General features: G+C 40.6%; 1 protein-coding gene across 2 annotated transcripts in view; it reads left to right on the top strand.

Annotated features, from left to right (window-relative positions):
* The first annotated feature begins 7,859 nt into the window (after nucleotides 1-7,859).
* The window catches only part of rnd2 (Rho family GTPase 2), a 49,237-nt gene continuing 31,968 nt past the window's right edge, over nucleotides 7,860-25,128 (top strand). Inside the window, exons 1-2 of one of the 2 annotated variants that reach the window (NM_001045364.2) lie at nucleotides 7,860-8,225; nucleotides 9,761-9,848. In NM_001045364.2, coding sequence (NP_001038829.2) covers nucleotides 8,124-8,225; nucleotides 9,761-9,848 — 190 coding nt within the window. In that variant the 5' untranslated portion in view covers nucleotides 7,860-8,123. The remainder of the gene's footprint in view (nucleotides 8,226-9,760; nucleotides 9,849-25,128) is intronic. The other variant, XM_017354589.3, reaches the window with a different exon arrangement.

Raw genomic sequence — 25,128 nt, 5'->3', positions numbered from 1 at the left:
ACCATTGTATTAACACAGATCACTCTGTCTATTCAGGCCAGAGTCTTGCGGAAAAATTGATTGACAGTTGGTAATCTGTGTGTAACTTCTCTTTATTTAATTTTGATTTGGTTATGGGTAAAACAAAGACCATGCGGGTCAGGTAGCTGAAACGTTGGCTACAAATAATTAATTTGTTATGAATTAATTAATTATTCATAAATAATACATTCACCGCCGCCTACGACGACGATGCCGTCGTCCATTGTGAAGTTTCACATTAGACATTGTGCGATGCCAAATTAGTCGACATCCCTCAACCCTAGAATACACTGTGGAGGAGCATCAGAAGGAAACCCACACAAACACGGGGAAAACATGCAAACTTCACACAGAAATGCCAACTGGACCAGCTGGGACTCGAACCAGTGACCTTCTTGCTGTGAGGCGACAGTGCTAACCACTAAGCCACCATGTCACGCATAATCTTATTCTTTTAAACTTATTCAAATCTATTATCTTAAAAAATCTATTATCGCATTCAAGACGTCTTCTACACTTACTGTTTTAACAGAATCATTTGCAACTTTAAAAACTGTTTACAAAACACATTCATTTGTTCATTTTCTTTTCGGCTTAGTCCCTTTATTATTCAGGGTTCGCCACAGCAGAATGAACCACCAACTTATCCAGCATATGTTTAATGCCGCAGATTCCCGTTCAGCCACAACCCAACACAGGGAAACCTATAGCACATGTCTTTGGACTGTGAGGGAATTCAGAGCACCCAGAGGACACCCTCACAAGGAGAACATGCAAACTCCACACAGAAATGCCAACTGACCCAGCTGGGATTTGAACCAGCGATCTTTTTGCTTTAAGGCGATTGTGCTACTCACTGCGCCATTGTGACGCCCCTTTACAAGACACATCGGAGTCAAATTTCCTACTTAAAACCTAATTGTCGGAGGACTCCTTTAAATCTCTTGAGCCCTGAAAGAGCAAGCTCTGAGCAATAACAGTTTCCTCTGGGTTTAACCTTCTGGTAATTACAACATCAGCCTTGACCTCATTGCTCGCTGACATATAAGGGGTAATAAAGTTTACAAGGGCATTTGTGGATTGATATGGAGAAGATTGGAACTAGACAGAGATAGAAAGAGACACACTGACCGTAAGATCGCTCTGCAGTCTGGATGAGCTGTAAAAGTGGGTTACGCTGCCAGTACAGCAGTGCATCTGAAGCTTTCTGGGCCTGATACACACACACACACACACACACACACACACACACACACACACACACACACACACACACACACACACACACACACACACACACACACACACACACACACACACACACACACACACACACACACACACACACAAAGTAAGACAGAGAGAATGAGGCTGAAGCGCTGTATGAAAATGAGCTTTCCTTCATCCCTTGAGATCTGTAGATGCAAGGAACATGAACACACACTTGTAAATTAACTGGGATACTTGCTGAGACTTGTTCAGACTTGTGCCAGATTTGCATTCACACTAAAAAGCGAATGGCATTATCGTTAATAAAAGGCTCACTGATTACTCTCTCTCTCTCTCTCCTCCTAAAAATAAAGGTGCCATAAAAAACCAAAAAGGGTTTTTGAACCTTTTTTGGCTCCTCAAAGAAGTGTTAGGTGCTTCAAAGAACCATTTTTACAGTACAGTTACATAATCTACAAATAAAAAGTCCACTGTAAAGATCATTATGTGTTACAAATATATCTGCTTATTTTAATTACAAATCTTTATTTAAAAGATCTAAGCCCCTCTAAAAGAAGCTCTTGAAGTGAACACCTTGGGAAAACCTGTCTTGACATCCATAAATCAAAGCACTTTTATTAATTTATTTTTTCATAATCTAAGGAACTTTTTTACACAATAAAAAAATCTTTGTTGTGATGTAAACGATTCAATTCATGTTTATTTATATAGCGCTTTTATAATGTAGATTGTGTCAAAGAAGCTTAACATAGAAGTTCTAGTTATGTCCAGATTTCAAAGTTAAAGTTCAGTTCAGTGTGGTTTAAATTTCACTGCTGAAAGTTTAAACACTTAAGAGCAAGTCCATCAATGTGGAGCTCCACAAGTTCCAATACAACCAAGCCAGTGGCAACAGCAGCGAGGAATAAACTTCACCAATTGATGAAAGTGAAGAATAAAAAAAAAACCTCAAGAGAAACCAGGCTCTGTTGGGCACCACCATTTTTCCTCTGGCCAAACTTCCAGAGGCTGGAGAACGCTGGACATCCATTATGGAAAACTGCAGGTGTGAGTAGGTTCCTGGTGGGTGATCAAGCTGGCCCACAGGATCAATGCGGGGACTCATTTGGCATGTCTGTAGTCGTTCAGAAATCAGTCAATGCGCTCCACTCCTCCATGAGCATCACAACATCAGCTCAGGATACGGCCTGGTCCAGGATTATGGATACCTTGGCATCATTTTTGCAAAGGTCTTAGATCGCATTGATGACGCTGCATAATCTCTGGGGGCCTCTGGATGAGTATCCCCAAGTGGAAATTGAGACTAAAGAAAGTAAGCATCTGATGAACATTAAAGTTCCTTTATGGAACCATCAACACTAAAGAACCTTTTTTTTTTAGGCAAGACAGTGCAGGTGAATTAGGTGAAATTATTAGGTATAAACTATTATACTTTATTGCCATTTCAAGTTCTCTAAGTTCTCTGGGGCTTTTAAAAAAAGTGCTCATTTGCATACATTTCTAGCATACAAATCTGAACACATGATGAAGTCAGGATCAAAACTCTTTTTGACATTTTTAGCATTTTAATTTAATCAAATTATGTTGTAAATAGAACAAACAAAATACAAATGATAAACGTTTTCACAATTTTATTTAAAAGAAAATGTATAAGGCAAAATATGTAAGAACGAATACCTCTATAAGAACTTTCAGAATATAGACGTGAATAAAAATGTGCAGTTGCTAAAGTGAAGAGTTATGGCTCAGTGCAGAAATAAAACAAAATTTTGACAAACAACACAAAACATCCTTTAAAATATGTATTGTAAGTGAAATCTACAAGAAACAAATCACTAAAGATTGACAATAGAAACACAATTTTTTCTTTTCGGCTTAGTCCCTTTATTAATCAGGGGTCGCCACAGTGGAATGAACCGCCAACTTATCCAGCATAAGTTTTACACAGTGGATGTCCTTCCAGCTGCAACCCATCACTGGGACACATCCATACTCATTCAAACACAAACACTATGGATAATTTAGCTTACCCAATTCACCTACAGCGCATGTCTTTGGATTCATGGGGGAAACCGGAGCACCCGGAGGAAACCCACACGAACATATGGAGAAAGTGCACACTTCACACAGAAATGCTAACTGACCCAGTCGAGGCTCGAACCAGCAACCTTCTTGCAGTGAGGTGACAGCGCTACCCACTGAGCCACTGTGCTGCCCCGTTTTCTTAACAATAGATTGAAGAGAAAAAAAAACACATTGTGAAGAGCCAAAAAGCCCAAAATCTCAAAATTGTTGCACCAAAGAAAGAACAACAACAAAAACAACTGTGTTTCCAGCTGCAGCTTCTAAAAGTGCAACAGCCCAACCACAGGCTTCTGTGTGTCCAACTGGAATATATTTAGGCATAAAATGCTTTACATAACCTGATCCACAGCACACTCATGCAGTACATGCTCAAATAAACTTAATTACCTGATCAGTAGGCCTACAGTCATTCATAAAATCTTAACAAGCTAACCTCCATGCAATCTCCCAAAGCAGTTGCAAGCTTTTCCTGAATTGCGCGCCCAAACAAAGAAACATTACAGTAATCTTATGAAAGCATGTTTAAGTGGATTAGCATTTTTAAGTTTCTAAAAAGTCTCAAATCTTTCCTCAACATAATTTTTTTATTGTTATTTTTGTTTTTACGTCTTCTTTTCATCTAGAAAACAACACTGTAAAACCCAATAGGTTAAGGTAACTCAAACCATTTGAGGAAACCGATTGAAACAAACCATTTGAGTTCAAAAACTTATCCTAATAAGTACTGTGAACTTAACCCATTTGAGTAAACGAAGCAATTTGAGCACAGTAAAACCCAATGGATGAAGAGAACTCAAACCAGCTGAGAACTGTTAAACCCAATAAGTTAAGGCAACTCAAACCGTTTGAGGAAACTGATTTCTACAAACCATTTGAGTAAAAAAAAAAAAATATATATATATATATATATATATATATATCTATACGAGTACTGTGAACTTACTAACTCATTACCTTCAACACTGAGTTCAAAACTCTACTTTAAATGAATAGAATTACCTTTCAGTCAATTCTGAGTTGACTACACTCATTTCATTTGATAAAGTTGACTGTTGGGTTTTACAATGAAGCTATCTTTGTAGTTGTGTTTTCCCACAATCAATCAACCATACGGCCACATACACAACAAAACAGACCACAAATAATAAAGACAATATAAATGCAGCTAGTTGCGAAGATCATAACCCTCACTGTGTGAATGTAAACATTCATGGACAGCAGGAATGTGTAACCTCCCGTGGTTTGTAGAGGATCGTTTCTTCTAGTTTCTAAAACTACTTGCGACAACAACATTCATTGTGTAATTGTGTGGTTTTTCGATGACAACACGGTGCTATTTACAACAACACAAAAGCGCAGACAATTTACTGGCGTGTTGGTGGTCTGGTGGCAGTATTTGTCTCCCCCTATCGGTGAGAGCAGGGCGGCGCTAAACGGGTGTGGCGCCCGCTGGAATTCAGCTCCGGCCTCCGGATGATGGTTTTGACTGAGTTTAGGGTGTGAAACGAATTCCTTTTTTTTTTTTTTTTTTTTTTTTTTTAAGAAAGCTGGAAATATGTAACCACTGACTTCTATAGTAGGCCTATATGTTTTTACTATTCAGGTGTAAATGTTTACAATTTTTCATCTTTCTTCCAAATTTCTTATTTTGTCTTTGACAGACGAAAGTAACTCATAAAGATTTGAGGATAAGCAAAAAGTAATTAAATCAAATTTTCGGGTGAACTATCACTTTAATACCACATTTTAAACAAGGTTAAAGTGAATGTCCACCCAAAATGTTTACCTATGGATCTGTCAATTACTGGCCCTTCACTACAATGAGTTATCTTTTTATAGTTTTTTTATATTTCTTCTTTTATTATAGTTCTTTTATATAGTTTTTTTTTTTTTTTTAACCAAGGAATGATATTGTGAAAAGGGCTAGGGTATACTGTTTGACTTTCCAATATGGATGACAATGGTTTCAAGTTTTAGGGTGATTCCACATCTCCAAACCTGACAAGCCCATATAAAGAACTTACGATGACAATCAAAAAAGCATTCAAATAAATATTAACTAAATGCATGGATATCCCTCTTTGCAAGCAGCTGTTTTGCTGGACAAAATGAGCACAAAAAATAAATTCAATAAACCATGTGATGAATCCAAACAAGATTCCCAGAGTGAAGAATGTGCAATACCGACCATAAAAGGAAGATGGCAGCATTACTTCTACAATGAATGCGAAATTCATTTGGAGCCATAAACTTGTATGTTTACCCTCATGGGTCCGTTCTGGTGATAGGAACAAATTTGTACACTGGAAAAAAAATACTGCTACCTTAATTTTTTTAGGCTGAATCAAATTGACCCTATGAGTCATTTAAATTTACAGATGGAGTCAGAATTATTAGGCCCCCTGTTAACAGAGAGACGATTTTCTCAACACATTTCTAAACAAAAGTTTTAATAACTCATTTTTAATAACTGATTTATTTTATCTTTGCCATGATTAAAGTAAATAATATTTGACTAGATATTTTTCAAGACACTTCTAAAGCTTAAAGTGACATTTAAAGTATTAACTAGGTTAATTAGGTTAACTAGGCAGGTTAGGGTAATTAGGCAAGTTATTGTATAATGATGGTTTGTTCTGTAGACTATCCAGAACAAAAAGCTTAAAGGGGCTAATCATTTGACCTTAAAATGTTCAAATTCAAAACTGCTTTTATTCTATCCGAAATAAAACAAATAAGACTTTCTCCAGAAGAAAAAAATATTATCAGACATACTGTGAAAAGTTCCTTGCTTTGTTAAACATCATTTGGGAAATATTTAAAAAATAAAAAATAAAATTCAAATTCAAAAAATAATTCAAAGCATATTATTATTATTACGTCAACTGCATATTATACTAAACTGACTTGAAACAATTTGTGCAACTTATAAATAGAAATATAACTTATAAAGAGAGCGTGATTAACTTAGTTTAAAAAGTTACAATGAACTAAAAACTTATTTTGCCATGATTAATTGATCATATAAGGTTTTACCGTGTATTTTTCAGAAATGTGCCGTTTTGGGAAATCATGAGCTTATAAAGTCAAAAGGAATTTATACTCAATTCATTCCCAATGAGAAAATATTGGTATTCTCGGAGTGTAACCATGAAACTAATACCTTATTTTGTGTGTATAGCCTACTTTATTTTATGTCAGCTTGTTTTTCCCTTTATGAATTATTATTTTAATTAAATTAATAAACAGCAGTTTGTCTTTTTTGCAAAACGATTAATAGGCCTTAACCAAGTAGTGTTCTCCATGCTTTCAATAAGATGTTCCTCAAGTATTAATGTTTTGATTAAACTTGTGAGTCATTAAAGGCAGAAAAGAAAGTCACAAAACAACGATTCCTTGAATTATGAGCATTAAATGTAAAATTGAGAAATGAGAAAACAAAATGCTTTTAATTCTTAAACACAAAAGTTCTCCAAAAATTCCAAATGTAAATAAAAAAAAGGTTGGCAGCAACAAAATATAGGCCTAGCAGTACCACATATTGTATTTTGCCTATTTGTTTTCTTGATTTTGTGGTTAAAAAGATAAATTTAAATGAATCAAAAAAGTTGCTGAAAAGGCAATTTAAATCTTCAAAGACAGACAAAGTGACTCTTGAATTTTAGATGACTTAAGCTATTCTTTAAGAAAATTTCCACTTTAAGAGATGTGCTTGCAAACTTTTCTAATTTAATATAGACTATTTTTCTCTGTATTAGATAACCTCACCTGAACTTCTTCGACTCTGCAGCACAGAATATTAAAGCCTTCCAAACTGCACCTGTTAACTTAGAAATGTTCTGGCTTTTTGGCTGGTCATAAAGCATTTAATTTGTCAGGTTAATGTAAAAAAAAAAGCACACAAAATGCACTTTTGTGTTTCTTTAGTTGCACTTGTTCATCTTGGCAGTAATTTAAATGTTGCATATTTAAAAAATAATTACACCAGCACTAAGATATAGCTCCACTTCAGCAGTACTTACAGATTTACTCATATTCTAAATATTTTATTTTTTACAGAGAGATTTGATTTGATTGCATTCAACATGTTATACAAATATTTGTCTGGCTGTTTTCTTTTTCCAGAATTATGGAATGCTAAAAAGACATTTTTGTGTACTAAAAATGTAGATTAATACATGAAGTAATGTCTAATTTACATTAAGATATTTCATTTCATATTCAAAGCTAGTTTGGTAATAGCAAGGTAATTTACCTTATTCACCAGTATTATCATGGCTCAATTTCACAAATGTTCCAACCTAGTGCTTTATATTTACTTTTTTCTTTATTTCTCTATAATTTCTCATGACCTTGGAAAACCCTGAATGAGCGATTCAGTGATGCGTTAAATCACGTCGTTAAATCAATTTCCACACACGAGCCCGAGGGGTCGTTTAATTTACACCGTGGCCAAACCACAGTAGGAGGGCGAGAGAGAACCACGTCGTGACATTAAAAATCAAAGCTGCCGAGTCAAGAGGCGGCGGCGGCTGCACAACACGCCCGCCCGGCTCATGACGCGGCAGAGGCGGTGAGTCCAAGCGCGTGGTGTCGCCGGGGGAACCGGAGACTGACAAGCGGGCAGGGGAGGGTGGACTGACTCTCTCCCTGGCACAAACCCGTCCACTCACAGTCACAGCACAGACACAGAGCCACCGTCTCTGCCGTGAATCATTCATTTGGCGGTATAAAGCATTGGTGTCGGGCGGCGGATGGTGCTTGTAAAGCCTGTGATGCTGATGATGATGGACGGACAGCACAGCCGCTGTAAGGTCGTGGTGGTCGGGGACACGCAGTGTGGAAAGACGGCGCTGCTGCATGTATTCGCCAAGGACAACTACCCTGAGGTGAACTCAGATTATTAATTGGCGTTAAATGTCTTAAGAAGAACAGAAAATAAGTTGGATGAGTGAATTGATGATGATGGTGCCTGTCAGAGTATGTTAAAGTAGGCGGCTATGGCTGTTTAGTGAACAGTAGGTTGTATTGAAAGTTGCAATTTTTAACGAGGTAAATAAATAAACTGCATGATGTCCCGTGCGTGTGTATTAAGGGACTGGTCATTCTTGAGCGCAGCATGATAAGAAAAGAAGGAGTCAGGGGTTTTGGCACTGAGGCGCTTGTGGCACGAGCTGTTAGTAACAGGGTGCAAATTAAGACGTGAAAAAACAAAAGTTTTAGCGTTTAAACGCTTCACTAGGCGTACTTATCTATACAAGTTATATAAAACAGTTGGTCATATTCAGAGATTAAGTCAAAAGCTGGCGTTGTCTTTTAATTATCGTGTGAAACATACTGTTGATTTATGTGGAAAAATAAGGGTTTTGCTTTGAAGTGGGCGATATCGATTTTCTCTTATTTTAATTCGTCAACTGATATTGGTTACTATTTAAATGGGCATGTTTTAATGTTACATGTTAAGATTATTACTTAAGGGCAAATCATATATACAGCAAAAGCTAATATGATGGCAAATTAATTAAAATGTTTGCTTAAAATAATTTATTTTATACAGAATATTTGGACAAAATATTTTTATAGATAAAATATATTTTTTTACAGTAGGCTAGTGTGATTCAAACAAACTAAAATACTCATCCTTTCCTGACAGTCCTTACAGACTAACTTCAACTTTGTACATATCTATTTAAACATGCAATGTGTTTTGTTTTGAAATATTCTCTAAGTTTATGGCTGCTTGAAAATGTGATCTTTTTGAGTTACATTTATAGGTGCGATTCCCTACTCTCAGTGATCGCAAGATGCATATATATCTTAGTATTCAATCAAGCTTTAGATTGGTGTTTAAGAAAATTAAAATGTTTAGTTTTAAGTCAATTTCACATCTAGCCTTAGAAAATGCTGTTTCTCTATACATTGAGGGTGAGATACTGCAGTAATGATGTGCCCATCTCTATAGGGGTAAAATTAAAAGCATGTGATATTTGTGTGCTCAGAGAGTCTCTTATAAATTGTATGACAATGTTCAACACAATGTCTAAATGATGTGAAAAAAATGTTCAGCTTGTAGACTGCAGTTCACTTAATGGCCCCTGGCATCTTTCTCATCTCAATTCTATATATATCAACAATTCGTTCTAAGTTTGCAAAGTTTTTAAGCAACTGTTATATTTAAAAAAAAGAAAAACAAATAGGTGACTGAGTTGTAAGCAGTGCACAACAGGACAAAAATCATGCCAGTAAACGTAACAGTAGTCTGCACAAAGTTGGTACATTGATTAAACATAAACATCGTCATAATTTACAGGTTTATTATTTATACCTCCCTAATAGATGGCATAAAAAGGTTGTAAATAGTTAAAAAGAAAGTTGAAATAGTTGTTCTGTCATGATTTAACATTAATTTAACTTTTTATTGTAGAATTATGTGCCTACGGTGTTTGAGAACTACACAGCGAGTTTTGAGATCGACAAGCACCGCATTGAGCTGAACATGTGGGACACATCAGGTATGGCATCAATACAGTCATGCTATCACATCACATTTCTGCAGGCAGTTTGATTATATGTTTAGAATGTGAAATTGGACAAATTTTTAGATATTAAAAAGTTTTCTATCTAGAATCCTAGATTATATTGCTTTGTTTTCAACAGCTTGTAACGTACAATGGGTTAACAGGTAAACAATATTCATAAACTGACATTTCACTATGAGCGTAATAACATGCGCGCCAATATGCTGGCAATTCACAAATATCAGCTTACTGAAATAACCCGGTTGTCCTGGTCTGCATGCAAACCAATAGCCTGGCACTGCAAGCAAACAGCATTTTAGACTTTTATTTTCCCATGTTTATTTCCCAGTAGTGACATCAAGTGAATAATTTGCAAACTTGACTGAGTACTGTATTTGTTTTGTTAAATAAATCATTGGAAACCAAAGAACAGTACTGCAACGTCAGTGGGTATGGCTCTAATATATTATCCTTTCAAGAGTTCACACTTAGCTGATGATTTACAAAGCTTATTTGGCATGCTGTCCCGGGAGAGAGCCCCGAGCTCAAGGGCTCCTCGAGCCCGGGGCTTCCTCCCGTTGGCAGAGCAAGAAGGGAGCCTGAGCTCGGTGGATCTCAGAACTCCCCTGCCGCTGTAGCTAAGGGAACGTAAGGAATTAGACCAGCTTGATTGTTAAGTATGTTGAATGTCTTTGGATGGTGGGAGGAAACCGGAGAGCCCGGGGAAAACCCACGCGGACACGGGAAGGACATACAAACTCCCCACAGAAACACTCACCGGTCCTATCGAACTAGGACCGGCAGTATTCTTGCTGTGTGGTTCACAGTGCTAACCACTGGACCGCCGTGCCGCCCAATTACAGGTAAAGGAGGAGAATAGGGGAGGAGGGGGGTTTCTTCCAAACGAAGATAAAGTGAACTGGAAACTTAGACTATTTATGGTGCCTTAGGGCTCGTATGATTGGAAGATTAGTGATTAGCAAATGCGAGACTGGACGTGATAAATCATAAGCACGTGATCCTCTCGAAATTAGTTTATGAATAAACTTCACTTCAAGAGTTCACACTTAGCTGATGATTTACAAAGCTTATTTGGCATGCTGTCCCGGGAGAGAGCCCCGAGCTCAAGGGCTCCTCGAGCCCGGGGCTTCCTCCCGTTGGCAGAGCAAGAAGGGAGCCTGAGCTCGGTGGATCTCAGAACTCCCCAAAATGCAGAATTAATCGCTCGGGACAGCAGCCGCGTATTCGAAGAAAAAACCCCCCAAAAGGCAGGAAATTTAGAGCTATATCCGGCTGCTGGATATAGTAGAAGAAAAGAGGTTAAATGCATGGGCATTAATTAGATAGGATTAATAAGGGTGAAAAGAGGATTCTAATAACTCTTGCTGGAGTTAGAGTTTGAAGGAACCCCTGCGGGGGTCATGGTTTTCGGGGTTAAGAAGAAGGGGAGAATAGGTGGTTTGAAGCAGTGAAAGAGAACTTTGAGAGAATCTTGTAGGAGTTGGAGCTCTAAGTGACCCCTGCGGGGGCCAGAGTAGAGTGAAGGTATGGAGCAGAGAGTGGAGGAGAGTAGCTCTTACGAAAGATGGAGCTTTGTGAGAGTTTGAGTTTAGAGCGGCCTCTGCGGAGGTTAGAGCTTGAGGGTAGGGTGTAGATAGGAGTGACCTCTGCGGAGGTTAGAGCTTGAGGGTAGGGAGTAGATAGGAGCGACCTCTGCGGAGGTTTGAGCTTGAAGGTAGGGTGTAGATAGGAGCGACCTCTGCGGAGGTTTGAGCTTGAAGGTAGGGTGTAGATAGGAGCGACCTCTGCGGAGGTTTGAGCTTGAAGGTAGGGTGTAGATAGGAGCGACCTCTGCGGAGGTTTGAGCTTGAAGGTAGGGTATAGATAGGAGTGACCTCTGCGGAGGTTTGAGCTTGAAGATAGGAGCGACCTCTGCGGAGGTTTGAGCTTGAAGGTAGGGTGTAGATAGGAGCGACCTCTGCGGAGGTTTGAGTTTGAAGGTAGGGTATAGATAGGAGTGACCTCTGCGGAGGTTTGAGCTTGAGGATAGGGTGTAGATAGGAGTGACCTCTGCGGAGGTTAGAGCTTGAGGGTAGGGAGTAGATAGGAGCGACCTCTGCGGAGGTTTGAGCTTGAAAGTAGGGTGTAGATAGGAGTGACCTCTGCGGAGGTTTGAGCTTGAGGATAGGGTGTAGATAGGAGTGACCTCTGCGGAGGTTAGAGCTTGAGGGTAGGGTGTAGATAGGAGCGACCTCTGCGGAGGTTTGAGCTTGAAGGTAGGGTGTAGATAGGAGCGACCTCTGCGGAGGTTTGAGCTTGAAGGTAGGGTATAGATAGGAGTGACCTCTGCGGAGGTTTGAGCTTGAAGGTAGGGTGTAGATAGGAGCGACCTCTGCGGAGGTTTGAGTTTGAAGGTAGGGTATAGATAGGAGTGACCTCTGCGGAGGTTTGAGCTTGAGGATAGGGTGTAGATAGGAGTGACCTCTGCGGAGGTTAGAGCTTGAGGGTAGGGAGTAGATAGGAGCGACCTCTGCGGAGGTTTGAGCTTGAAAGTAGGGTGTAGATAGGAGTGACCTCTGCGGAGGTTTGAGCTTGAGGATAGGGTGTAGATAGGAGTGACCTCTGCGGAGGTTAGAGCTTGAGGGTAGGGTGTAGATAGGAGCGACCTCTGCGGAGGTTTGGGCTTGAAGGTAGGATGTAGATAGGAGTGACCTCTGCGGAGGTTTGAGCTTGAGGGTAGGGTGTAGATAGGAGCGACCTCTGCGGAGGTTTGAGCTTGAAGGTAGGGTGTAGATAGGAGTGACCTCTGCGGAGGTTTGAGCTTGAGGGTAGGGTGTAGATAGGAGTAACCTCTGCGGAGGTTTGAGCTTGAGGGAAGGGTGTAGATAGGAGTGACCTCTGCGGAGGTTAGAGCTTGAGGGTAGGGTGTAGATAGGAAAACATAGATATCTGTGAGTGGAAGAGAGGATTTGTATAACTCTTGCGAGAGTTGGAGCTCGGAGCGACCTCGTGGAAGTCCGAGTTTGAATAACAAATTGAGGTTGCTGGAATGCTAACTGTAATGGCCATTAGGGGCGTCCTTGGCAAAACCTGTAGGGGTGCCATTGTTGGACGATTAGGCTTCTGCTGAGTTTGGTTAGGATGACTCTAGCGAGAATTGAGGCTCTATTAGGTACCTTTGTGAGTTGGAGCCTTGTGGGAAGTTGCTTGGGGGTTGGTTAGAGCCTTTTGTGCTTCTTTGAGGTGGTATTTACTGAGGCGTATGTAAGATTTAAAAGCTTCAGAAGACCAGCGACCAAGGGTCTGGATCTGATTGTGTGAGAGCCCGTTAGAGGCTGCTGTAGTGGCTGCGCCAATCCTGAATGAGTGGCTGGAAAAAGGCTCTGGGGAAAAACCTGATAGGCGAAGAATTTCTTTAATGTGTTTTTGGAACCAGAATCGAGAAACTGGACGGTTAGCGTCGTCAGTAAAAAGCGGGGCCATAGGGTTAGCTTCTTGAGATTTTCTTAGATTAAGATAGGCTAGGAGGGTTTGGAATGGGCGAGTAGGAGAAGGTATGTCGAAAATGAGGATAGAGTGTCCTTTCTGGGTTTGATCTGTTTTGCTTTGTTTGATAAGGAAAGAGATGGTTTCCTTATCTTGCAAAGCTAGATCTGAGATAGTGGGGTGGAGTAGAGGGTTAAATTTAGATGTAACTGTTAATTCGGAACATCTAAGAAACCCGAAAAATGCTAGATTAAACATAGCATCTAAGGTGCGGGCTGTATGGGAGGAAATATACCCTTTGCGAAGGGTGTAGATGCATGAGGTAAGGATTTTGAGTGTGATGGGTTGTCTGGCATCAGGGCTGGTGGGGTGGTTTTTCTGAATACCCTTGATAAGAAGGGAGGTTTGCGAATTTGTGATGGCGTCGGAAGGAGACCCATGGATTAATTTGTGAAAGAACTGGATCCCGCTAAGGTAGCTCTTTATTGAACTGGCTTGTAGATGATTTGCGGTGTGAAGGTGGGATATAAAGGAAGTGATAGAGAGGAGAGAAAAATCAGGAAAAGGAAGTTGGTGTATAATATGGAATTGTTTGAACGAATTCCATGCTGTGAGGTATGCATTGAGGGTTCTAGGAGCTATTGCTTGCAGGATGAGAGATAGAGAAGTTTGGTGAAGATTATGAAGTGGGTGGTTTATGGCAATATCGTTTCTGAATACGGAGGTACAGGCGTTGGGTGAGGGTCTGCTTCCGGGGCCAGTTGCCAGAATTTCTGTAGAGAGAAGCGAGAGAGAGAGTCAGCAATTTGGTTTTTGCAACCAGGTACATGTTCAGCAATCAAGATAAATTGTTTTTTAGCAGAAATCCAGATAAGGCGTCTTAAAAATGGCATAAGTGCTTGGGAGTGGGAGCGCCTTTTGTTGATGCAATGCACTGTGGCTTCGTTATCGCAGTGAATGAGAATGCTAAAAGTAGACCATTCGTCCCCCCACAAGATGGCTGCTGCGACAATGGGGTAGAGTTCGAATAGGGCTGAAGAACATTGGTCTTTTGGAATGGAATTGAATTGGGGTGGCCATGTTGAGGCAAACCAGTGTCCTTTGTAGTAGCCGCCGAAACCAATAGAGGGGGCAGCATCTGTGTATAGGTTAATGTCGATGGGGGAAGTTGTTAAGTCGCTATAGAAAAAGGAACAGCCGTTCCATTGCTTAAGGAAAGAGATCCATAAGCAGAGTTCGTCGCGACTTGGTTTAGAGAGAATAATTATTTCTTCTAAACCTTGAACTGTGGTGGATAGTTGAAGGAGGTGTGAAATAAAGGGGCGGCCCTGTGGAATGATGCGCATAGCGAAATTTAGATGGCCAAGAATTGATAGGAGTTCTCGTTTTGTGCACATCTGTTTTTCGAGGAAGATTTGGGATAGAGAAATGATCCGATCGATCTTCTCTTTGGGAAGGGATGCTTGAAATTTGTGCGAGTCTAGATTAATGCCCAGAAATTCGATTGAAGTACTGGGACCTGAAGTTTTTTCCTCTGCTAGAGGAATTCCGAGATCAGCGAAAACTTGTTGGGTGATCGCTAGGTGTTTGGCTGGAGGAGATGACGGGGGAGAAATAATGAGAAAATCGTCTAGAAGGTGGATGAGGTATGGAATTCCGTAATTATTGGATAGAATCCAGCATAATGCTTCTGACATCATGTCAAATATTTTTGGGCTGCTTTTGCATCCGAAGGTTAGTCGGACTGCAAAATAGAATTGGTTGCGCCAATAAATGCCAAAAAGGTGCCAGAAGTCTGGGTGGATTGGCATGATTTTAAAGGCAGAAGAGATGTCTACTTTGGCTAGCCAGGCGTTGTGGCCGGCTATTTTAATGAGAGAGATTGCTTGATCAATGTCGTGATAGTTGAGCGTATATTCTTCTAGTGGAATCGTGCTGTTAATGCTAGGGAAAGAGGAATTGTGTGGGGACGAAAGGTCGACTATGAGGCGTTTTTTGCCGGAAAATTTTCGTGTTGCGACACCAATAGGGCTAATGCGTGAAATATTGAATGGAGGAGCCTTAAAAGGTCCGATCATAAATTTGTTGTCGATTTCTTTTTTAATAAGATAATCGACTGTTTCGGGTTCGGAGGTCGCTGACTGCAGGTTGGGACAGATTAAATTAAGAGAAGGGAGAGCTGCAACACCTGGGTGGAATCCGTGGGTTAGACCTGCAATGAGAAAATCAGAAAAGTTAGTGTCAGGGTGAGACTTTAGTTCCCGAGCAAGGTTAGAAATATTCACAGGAGTCGACAAATAATTTTTTGATTTTTTATTATTAGCTCTTAGGATTTGGCAGATTATCTTAGCGTGGGCGCCGCCGCAGTAGGAGCACAGGTGAAGGTATCGGCATGGCATTCTATGACATCTACCCAAGTTGAAGTTTTGGCAGATGTCGCGGCTAGGAAGAGAGGGTTTATTAGGGATAGAAAAAATAGAAGGAATGTTACGATTGGAAGGGTTAGGAACGTAGCTGGTAGATTTAGAAGGAGGTTGAGTTGGATCAGGAAGAGGGTTAACTAAAGGACAGGAGGTAGTGGGGTGCAGACAGGAGCGACAGACAGCACAGGTTAGATTGCGGCAACCCAAAAATACCCTGTTGTGGAGCTCAGTGTCCAAAGCCCCCCAGTAGGGGCACTGATTCCACTGGGTAACGCGCAGAGCGCATTTAGCGGAGAATAGCTTGTGGTAAGTGAAAAAGTGGGTGCCCCCATAGGATAACGCGAGCTCGGCAATAATTGCCATGTAATCGTTAAGCTCGCGTCTCCTATGGGGATATACTGAACAAATTGTGTCGGTGAATCTTGAAAAGGCTATGCAAAATTCGGCTAAGGTTAGGGTGCGGGACTGATTATTAACTGAAGATTTGAGGGATACTGAAAATTCGCCGCAATCAACCTGGCGTTCTGCCGCAGGGGGTGCTATAGGTGAGAGGAGTGAAATGAGGTCAATATCCGCACCTGAGAGGATTAGGTTGCGGGCTGAATTAGAGATGGGTGGAGGTTCCATAGCTAGAGCGTTATTCGGCGGTGGGAGGGGCGTGGCAGATGACAGAGTGAAAGGGGGGCGTGTAGAAGAAACTTGATTAGGAATAGAAAAGGAGCAGGTAGGGTTAGAGTTAGAGTGAGCGAGGGGAAGTGAAGAAGAAAAAGATGGAATATTGATTGGAGGATTTTGAGATGCAAAAGGCAGGTTTTGGGAGGGAGGGGGGGGAGCGGAAGAGGAGGGGGGGGGGAAAGAAGAGGATTGATTTGGAGGAAGAGCAGGGGGAGCAGAAATAGCAGGATGAAACTGAGCATTGGAGGTAGAAGGGAGATGAGGGCTAATGAGAGAGCTAGAGGGGGCGGGGGGCCAGGAGAAGGGGGTAGAAAGAGTTAGAGGGAGAGGGAGAGAGGCTGGGTTCTCTTGAATGGAGTCCTGCTGTGGGAGAATGAGTGACGTCATCGGAGGCGGCTGGGTTTCCTGGTGTTGCGATCTTGCGTGGGAGTGGCTTGCTGTGTGTTTTTGTTTTGACTTCTTCTTTCCTGGTTGTGAACGGGAGGCTTGCGGGTATGGAGTGAATCGAATCGGATTTTCCTGAGCGGCTGATCTTGGAGGAGGACTTGCAGAGGGAAGGGAGTCCGATGTTGCGTTTTTGTAAAGTTTAAGGAGTTCCGGTTTTTTGAGATTTTTGGGAGCGTTGATTCCGAGGATGGCGAGCTTGTTCCTGATTTCTGATACGGTGATTCTACTTGGATGGATGACTGAGGAGGTTGCGGAGATATAAGATGAGGTAGGTGAAGAGATTTGTTGCCTTGGAGTGGATTGCGTTGGTGATAAGTTTTGACGGGACCTAGTAGCGGTGGAGCGTGTCATGCGTCGGCCTCTTGTGACGGCCTCGGGTTCGGGTTGAGAGCCAGGCGGAGCGGGGAGAGGTTGGTTTTCGGAGGGAGAGTTGAGAAGGTCTGGCTGGTTGTTAGCTTGCTCGTTGATGTTCTCGTTGTTCATGATGGCTTGTTTTGTTGGAGATATTGATTGTTGGAGGGAATAGAAGATAGCGGTAGCAGTTGCGGATGATAATGATGTTGATGATGATGAATAAATGCTGGATCTGTTTGTAGAAGTTGCTGTTTTGGAGATGAGCGGCTATAATTGGATAGCTGGAGCACAGTCTGAGGCTGAGCGGTCTTCCAAACGAAGATAAAGTGAACTGGAAACTTAGACTATTTATGGTGCCTTAGGGCTCGTATGATTGGAAGATTAGTGATTAGCAAATGCGAGACTGGACGTGATAAATCATAAGCACGTGATCCTCTCGAAATTAGTTTATGAATAAACTTCACTTATTAGCATTTTGATTGAAGCACTTTGTACTTCTGCTTAACAATATGAGAACACAATTCATTTTTTGTTTTAGTTCATGTTATATTTCCTCATCCCCAACTGCAAAGCATTTGCTTTGTGTGAACATTAAATCCACATTAAGGATGTTTTGGTATCACACTTCAATCAAGTTTAATAAACGAACAGAAAGAAGTTCAAGGTGTAAATTGGCGTAAGACGCAAAAGTCTTTTTGTCATGACCAGTTAACACCTAAGCTGTTTATGACCTAACTCTAAATTAAATCAGGTTTAGAATGTGCATGTAACTCTTAGGTCAATGTAAGGTGGTGGAGAGAGCTGAAATATGTTGCAAGTTAAAGGGGAACTATTATTACAACTCTGAAGTCCCTAGAGTCTCTATGTGAAGTTTCAGCTCAAAAAAACGGTACAAATGTTTTAGAAATCGTTGAAACTGCCTCTTTTAGGCTTTGATCCTTTAAATTCAAATAAGATTGTGCTCTTTTTAAAGAGCAGATTAAGTCAGCATAGTGGCAGATTCAAAACAAGACTACATTCATAGACTGTAAAAGATATAGACGTAGTATCCATGACGTCTCTCATAAGTTTCTTAAGAGCGCAAATGAAGCTACATGTGGGCGTGACCAACCATCACCATTTTGTCCAAGCGTCATCGCACCGACCGTTGGTAACCAAACATGGGCAAAAAAGTGGAGCATGAGCTGAGCTACAGATGCCTGCTAGCATTTTGCCTAGATACTTGTTGTTGTTTTTTTGTGGGAGAAACGTTTGATACTTCATTACCTGCAACTCATTTGTGTTCTGAATACTTGTGCTTGATTGTATACTATATCAATAAATTCTCTTTGGTCTTTTAAAAACACCGTTGTAATACATTGAGCCAAGAAGCATTGTTCTTATAACGTTTTTTTATAGGAGGAAAACTTTCAAATACTTCCACTATAATCTGTGTTAGTAAATGCAAGGCTATTTATGAAATCCAGGCATAACACTTTACGAAAACTTTTCAGATGACTGTTCTAGAATTTTCAAGAATTTTACTCTGGGAAATGGAGACAACTTAAATGTTTTGTGATCACAAAAAAACACACTTTGTACAAGGCTGTAAACATGTAAACATCAGTGGTAAAAATGGCCAATTTAACATAGCAGTCAGTGAACATCTTGAGTTCCAGGAGCCAGCCACCAAAGGCCAGTCGATGAATTGCAGTTTCAGTTACTTCCGTATTGGCTTCACGTGGAAGAGTGTGATTTTGCCACTTGACTACTTCCTATGCTAATGATAGAGAGAGATAGTCATTAATTGGCGGGACTTTTTCTGATGACTTTTACTAAGGGAGATTGCCAGTGCAAGTGTTTCTGTCTTTATGAAGTGTGATTATTAAAACAAAATTTATCGATTTTTTTTACAGTTTTAAGCAGGTTATATTCACAGTCTGTAGCCACACAACTGTGTTTAAACCCCTTACAAAAGTAATTTTTGCATAATAGGTCCTCTTTAAGAAAGCACGTGCAAAAAAAAATGCAAACATATAAATCAGTTTGACAACACATAGGCATGCAAATAGCAGAGACTGCAATGCAAATGTGTCAGGGGACCCCAAAAACCTGTTTAGAGTTTAACAGTTCATTTTAGATTAGGTGGCCCTATCACCAATAAGACTTAATAAGACACAAGATGTGTATGGTGTGATTTGTTGCTATTTTCAGACCAGTGCAACCCTAATTTTCATGTTTTGTGCCACGCTGTTTAAATAGCAAATCCATTTGGGCCACATTGTGGACTCGCGTGTGCCGGTCTGAAAAGGAGATGTGTTAATGCGCATTTTACGTTCATTTACGACAATCTGCATTTGTATAATGTTATTATTATTAGCAGTATTATTTATTATATGCATATTTATGTTTTAATACATTTATTTGTTTGCTGGGAATTAGAACTGAATTTAGAAATAGTTTTGAAACAAATATTTGTGCTTAACAAACTAAATTAAATATGTAGGCTAATGCAGTGGTCCACAACCACCGGGCTGCGGACCGGTACCGGTCCATGGAACAATTGGTACCGGTTCACATAAGAAATCATAAATTATTTCTGTAGAAAATATTCCCCCCGCGACTTGGTTTCTTCCACTCACCCCGCCATCTCACGTTAAATGGACTATGCCAAAATCCACCACGGAGCGGGAAGAACGATCGCTACAATATCTCAGTGGTGGTTGTTGATAGTTTAAAGTTATAAAACAGGTATTATAGAGTCCAAGTCAGCAGAGCATTTAAGGACTGCATATATGTGTGCGTGCATCGCTAAGTAAGTACCTGAAATCATTGCAATTTATCTACATAGAGTTTCACATAATCATACTCATTAGGGCTGTAACATGCCAATGCATACATTTAATTCGGCTGTACGTTTGTATTATTGTTAATATGTTTGTCAGTTGAGATGTTTGACACAGATGTTATGTATTTGATGCAAATAAACCTTGTTTGAAACATAATCAGACCGTGATAGTGCAACTAGTGCATGCGCACTGAGTTGTTCATGATTAACCTGGATGTACGAGCGCAGCAGCTGTGTTCACGTGAAGACACTTACCATTGTGTGACGCAGCTGACTCTATGGGAAATGAGAATCTGATTGGTTTAATGCACGTTATACTCAAAACACACCCAAAACTCATTAAGAGAATAAGCACAACCCTGTTAGACCATGCGCCGGGGCGCAAACCGTATTTTTTCATCCTTAAAATAGCGAAAGTTAATTCGGACACACCCTTAATGCTTTTGTGCTATGCGCTTTACACTGCGTGCCTAGATTGCTTAAACAGGGCCCTAAAAGATCTAAAAATATACAAGCAATAAGGAAGCGTTGACCAGGACATTAAAATAACCTAAAACTCACCTGTCAGATCTCAGACAACACCACTGTCACTAAACAAAAAGCAGTCGGATTTATCACTTTGTAGGGTCCCTCAACATATTTCCCTTGTGGTCTGAATTATTTGTAGTGTATTTCTGTATTTCATGTGTTGTGAAAGTTAGTGTGCGCACGTGGTGTCCAATTGAGGAGGATGTTTGAGCTCTCCTGGCCATCATATTAACGTCTTTATCTGCATATTTAGCAGAGTCACTGATTAGAGGAATGTAGCATGTGACTTGTCTACACAAAGGCTATAGTGTTGCACATCTTCATATATTATACATGGCCGACTTGTAATCTTATGCCAGCCTCATCTATGCACGGACATGGTTCATTTCTATGCCTGCTGACTGCTGTCCGCTCACACGGCCTGAATGACCTCTCATGTTTTTCTACAAGCGAGTCTGAATACGCCTCTTGAGGTCTCTGGAGCGACTAACAAGAGTGTTTCAGCAACATTTTCTCGAATAAGTGATGTCTGAACTACAAAGCGAGTCGGCCAGCAGATCTCTTTGATTTAACAATACACAATGGACCAAAACAGACTTTATGAATACAGAGCAGGATATGATCTACTTATATTGCTTTTGATATCTGCGAATGAGATTTGTAATATGGACGTTCTTGTGTGGATTCTAGCAAACGAAAAAAAGTGGTTATCCAGAACTGCAGCAATATGTTCATGGCTGTGCATGTGTGTGTTTGGACTGTGCTGTCAGTGTGGATTTTAGTGCACATTTGCACTGCTGACACACACTCGTCCTGACACACACTTCAGGGGTTTTTCTCTGCAAGTGCGTCCCATAAATCCCCCGCTCGGAGCCTCTGCATGTTTCCCCACCCTGCTATAAAAGTCCTTTATGGGAATTTCTTTTCTTGTCATCTCCATTTTTAAGTTCCTATGGGAATGTTTTCCTGCCGCTGTTGTTGGTCTGCAGGGTTGTGTTGGGCCAGACTGTAACCCTGTCGAGAGTAAATCTTCACTTTACTGTAAGTGCTCTCATACCGCAGTCTGGGAGTCTGCATTTTAGTGTGGACTCAGTGATAGTGAAGCTTGGCTTGTTGTGAACTTTATCGCTCTTTAAAACTGTTGTCGGTAATCTCTCCTGACAGCAGCCAGGCACACAGCAGTTTTTTGTAAATATATATATTTTTTGCGTTTCAACCGTAACATGGATTTATTGTGAACTGATCACAAGTGCTACATCAAGACTCATTACCATTTCCACCTGGTAGGCATTTTCAGTGATGGCAGAAGCACTCAATGGGATGGCAGAAGCACTCAATGGGATGGATATACACTACTGCATGGACAAACTCCTGCAAAAAAGTGATTAGTTTGCTTTACTTAAAAGTGCAGTTTGTAGCAATTATACTTAAAGGTCCAGTATGTTCCTTTGACACACAGTGGTTAGTAGATATCACATTTCTGGATTAAAACAAACGCAAGCGCAAGTTGCCAGATAGAGAGTAGAAAGTCTGATGATCAAGCCTAAAGGCTGCTTTACTGCAAGTCATGTTTGTAATAAAATCAACAGCATGTGATTTAGGGAATATTTTCTTTTTGTTCTAACCAACACCTTGAATTGATATAAACGGCTTCTATTTCTTGCTGCTGAGCAACAGAAAACTGAAAATAATCACCTCAGGTACACCTCATGTGCTTTATTCAGTGTTAAATGCTAATAACGTGAGTTTGAATGCCATTTTACATGACATTTATTGCCATATGCTGAAATTAGCAGCAGTTTACCTTAGACCTTGAAAATAAAATAAACCATTTGAAATTGAACTTTAAAACTGTAACTCAGCGGAAACTAACACATATCAGTGATTCAACATGTAGTTTTAATAATGTTAATGATGTTTAATATGAAATAATTAGGTTATAAACTTTACCAATTTGTTAAAGTGCAGTGAGTGCGCTATTTTGTGCTTCTGAATGGCTGTATTTAAATTTCTGTTGTGTTTTGTCTGGTGCAAACAGCAAAATTGCTTAATGCTTGCCAATTGCATCTTGCCACGTAACATGTTGTTAGGACAAGGCATTACAATCTTACCTGCTCACCTAATGCTTACGCTTCTAATATTTATATTATTTGCTAATTAATGACCTCATGTGGAATTCTGAATCTGCGTCTCATTTCGGAGTCTGCTACTGTCCACTGGAGGTTGCATTTTAGTCACGGACGCATGCTTCCAGAGCCTTTCTGAATGAATGAATCAAATACACGGTTTTCCACCAATATTTGCCCACATACATTGATGTAGCCTTAATGACTGAAATTAAATATGCTGTGTTTTCCGCCGAGGCAACCCGTGGTACTGAAATAAAGTTGGCTAAACTGGCATTGGGCGGGTTAAAAGAACCAAAACAAAGACAGACGTTCCAGCACGGAAAGCATATTTTCAAAGCAGAATATCTGACTTCAGCATTGTTCATTCATTTATTTATTTTCAACAGCTTATCCCTGGCAGGGTCACGGGGGCAGTAGTCTTAGGATAGAACCCCAGACTTGCCTCTCCCCAGACACTTCCTCCAGTTCCTCTGGATGGATCCTGATGCGTTCCCAGGCTAGCCAAGAGACATCAGACTTGCCTCTCCCCAGACACTTCCTCTGGATGGATCCTGATGCGTTCCCAGGCTAGCCAAGAGACATAGTCCCTCCAGCATGTTCTGGGTCTTCCCCGAGGCCTCCTTCCGCTGGGACATGCCTGGAACACATCCCTTGGTAGGTGTCCAGGAGGCATCTGAAACAGATGCCCGAGCCACAGTCGCTGGCTTCTCGTGATGTGTAGGAGCAGTAGCTCTACTCTGAGCTTCTGCCAGTTGACAGAGCTCCTCACCCTATCTATAAGGGTGCGCCCTGCCACCCTGCGAAGGAAACTCATTTCGGCCACTTGTATCCGAAATCTTGTCCTTTCGCTCATGACCCAAAGGTCATGACCATATATAGGTGAGAGTAGGAACGTAGATTGACCGGTAAATCGAAAGCTTTAACTCTTGGCTCAGCTCCTTCTTTACCACAATGGACCGATACACAGACTGCATTGCTGCTGCCACTGCACCGATCCATCTGACAATCTCAAGTTCTGTCCTTTCCTCACTCATGAACAAAACCCAAAGGTACTTGAACTCCTCCACCTGGGGTATGGACTGTCCTTCTACCTGGAGATGGCAAACCACTTTTTTCCGATGGAGCACCATGGCTTCGGACTTGGAGGTGCTGATTCTCATCCCAGCCGCGTCACACTCGGCAGCAAACCGGTAAGGCGCCTGTTATGGCATAGTCGGAGCCCTACCCTAAAGCCAGGCCTGGGGTTGGGGCTCGTATGCGTATGCATCTGGAGGCCAGGTTTTTTCCCATGAAACCTGGCTGGGCTTAGCCCAAAGAAGCGATGTGGGACCATCCTCCTGCAGGCCCACCATCTGCAGGGGGAGCAATAAGACGCTGGTGCATTGTGGAACAGGTGGTGGTCAGAGGTTTGGACCACAGCAACCCGATCGTCAGGCACAGAAACTGGCTCTTAGAACTTCAGCATTGTTTTTTAGATAAACAAGAATGTTCCCTTAGCATGTTCTTTAATATCTACAAACTGGGTAGAACTGGGTTTTGGGGTCCAAATTCAAAATATTGTATAGAATTTTGTTCACCAGGCTCTTCCTTCTGTGACTTGGCGCACATGAAGGTTGCCAAATTGATGACACCACCAGGAATAAGTGTGTCTGATGATACTAAAACTTACTAAGATAACATTTACATTAATAATGTTTGAATTGTTTGCGAATTAAACCCCACCTCATGTGGATTTTTGGATATTTGCCCACATACATTGATGCAGCCTTAATGACTGAAATGAATTGTGCTGTTTTACCGCCAAGGCAACCTGGGGTGCTGAGATATAACTGGGTAAACTGGCAGCGGGAGTGCATTTTAATGCTTTAGAAGAGTCAAAAACCTACAAAAACTTTACAAAACTGAGTGAACCCATTGTCTTATTTTTTTTTTACTAAATCAACTGTGCATAATTATAAAAATTAAGTTATGCCATCTTAACAGTTCCAAGTTACAAAGATGTTGCTCATTTTTTTTAAAGTCAACATGTCACATATGAGAAAGCAGAAAATGAAGAAAGTGTAAAGGATTTGGATGGCAGTTCTGATTTTAACTTTAATCTATATGTAATCCATACCTTGTTTTGATGAGCTTACCCACAACGAATCCCATAACAATCAAGTGTTCAGTCAGCAGTTGGAAAATAGCTGCACTGTAAAACCAAACAGTGAAATTATTTTTTTTTTACTCAAAATGTAAAAAAAAATAAACAATAAAATAAAAACACTGCACTTAATAGGAACACGTTATGTGAACTGAAAACGTTAATCTATTAATGTGAACTTAAAATGAGTAGAAGTAGATTCCTACAGTATCCTTTGTGTAAGATTTTTTTATGACATAAACTGCTTTTGTGTGTTTCTGCA

Source organism: Danio rerio, chromosome 3 (genome assembly GCF_049306965.1).
Source record: "Danio rerio strain Tuebingen ecotype United States chromosome 3, GRCz12tu, whole genome shotgun sequence".
In the NCBI taxonomy this organism is placed as follows: Eukaryota; Metazoa; Chordata; class Actinopteri; order Cypriniformes; family Danionidae; genus Danio; species Danio rerio.
The sequence above is the reverse complement of the archived record's forward strand: the minus strand, read 5'-3'. Positions and strand labels throughout refer to the sequence as shown.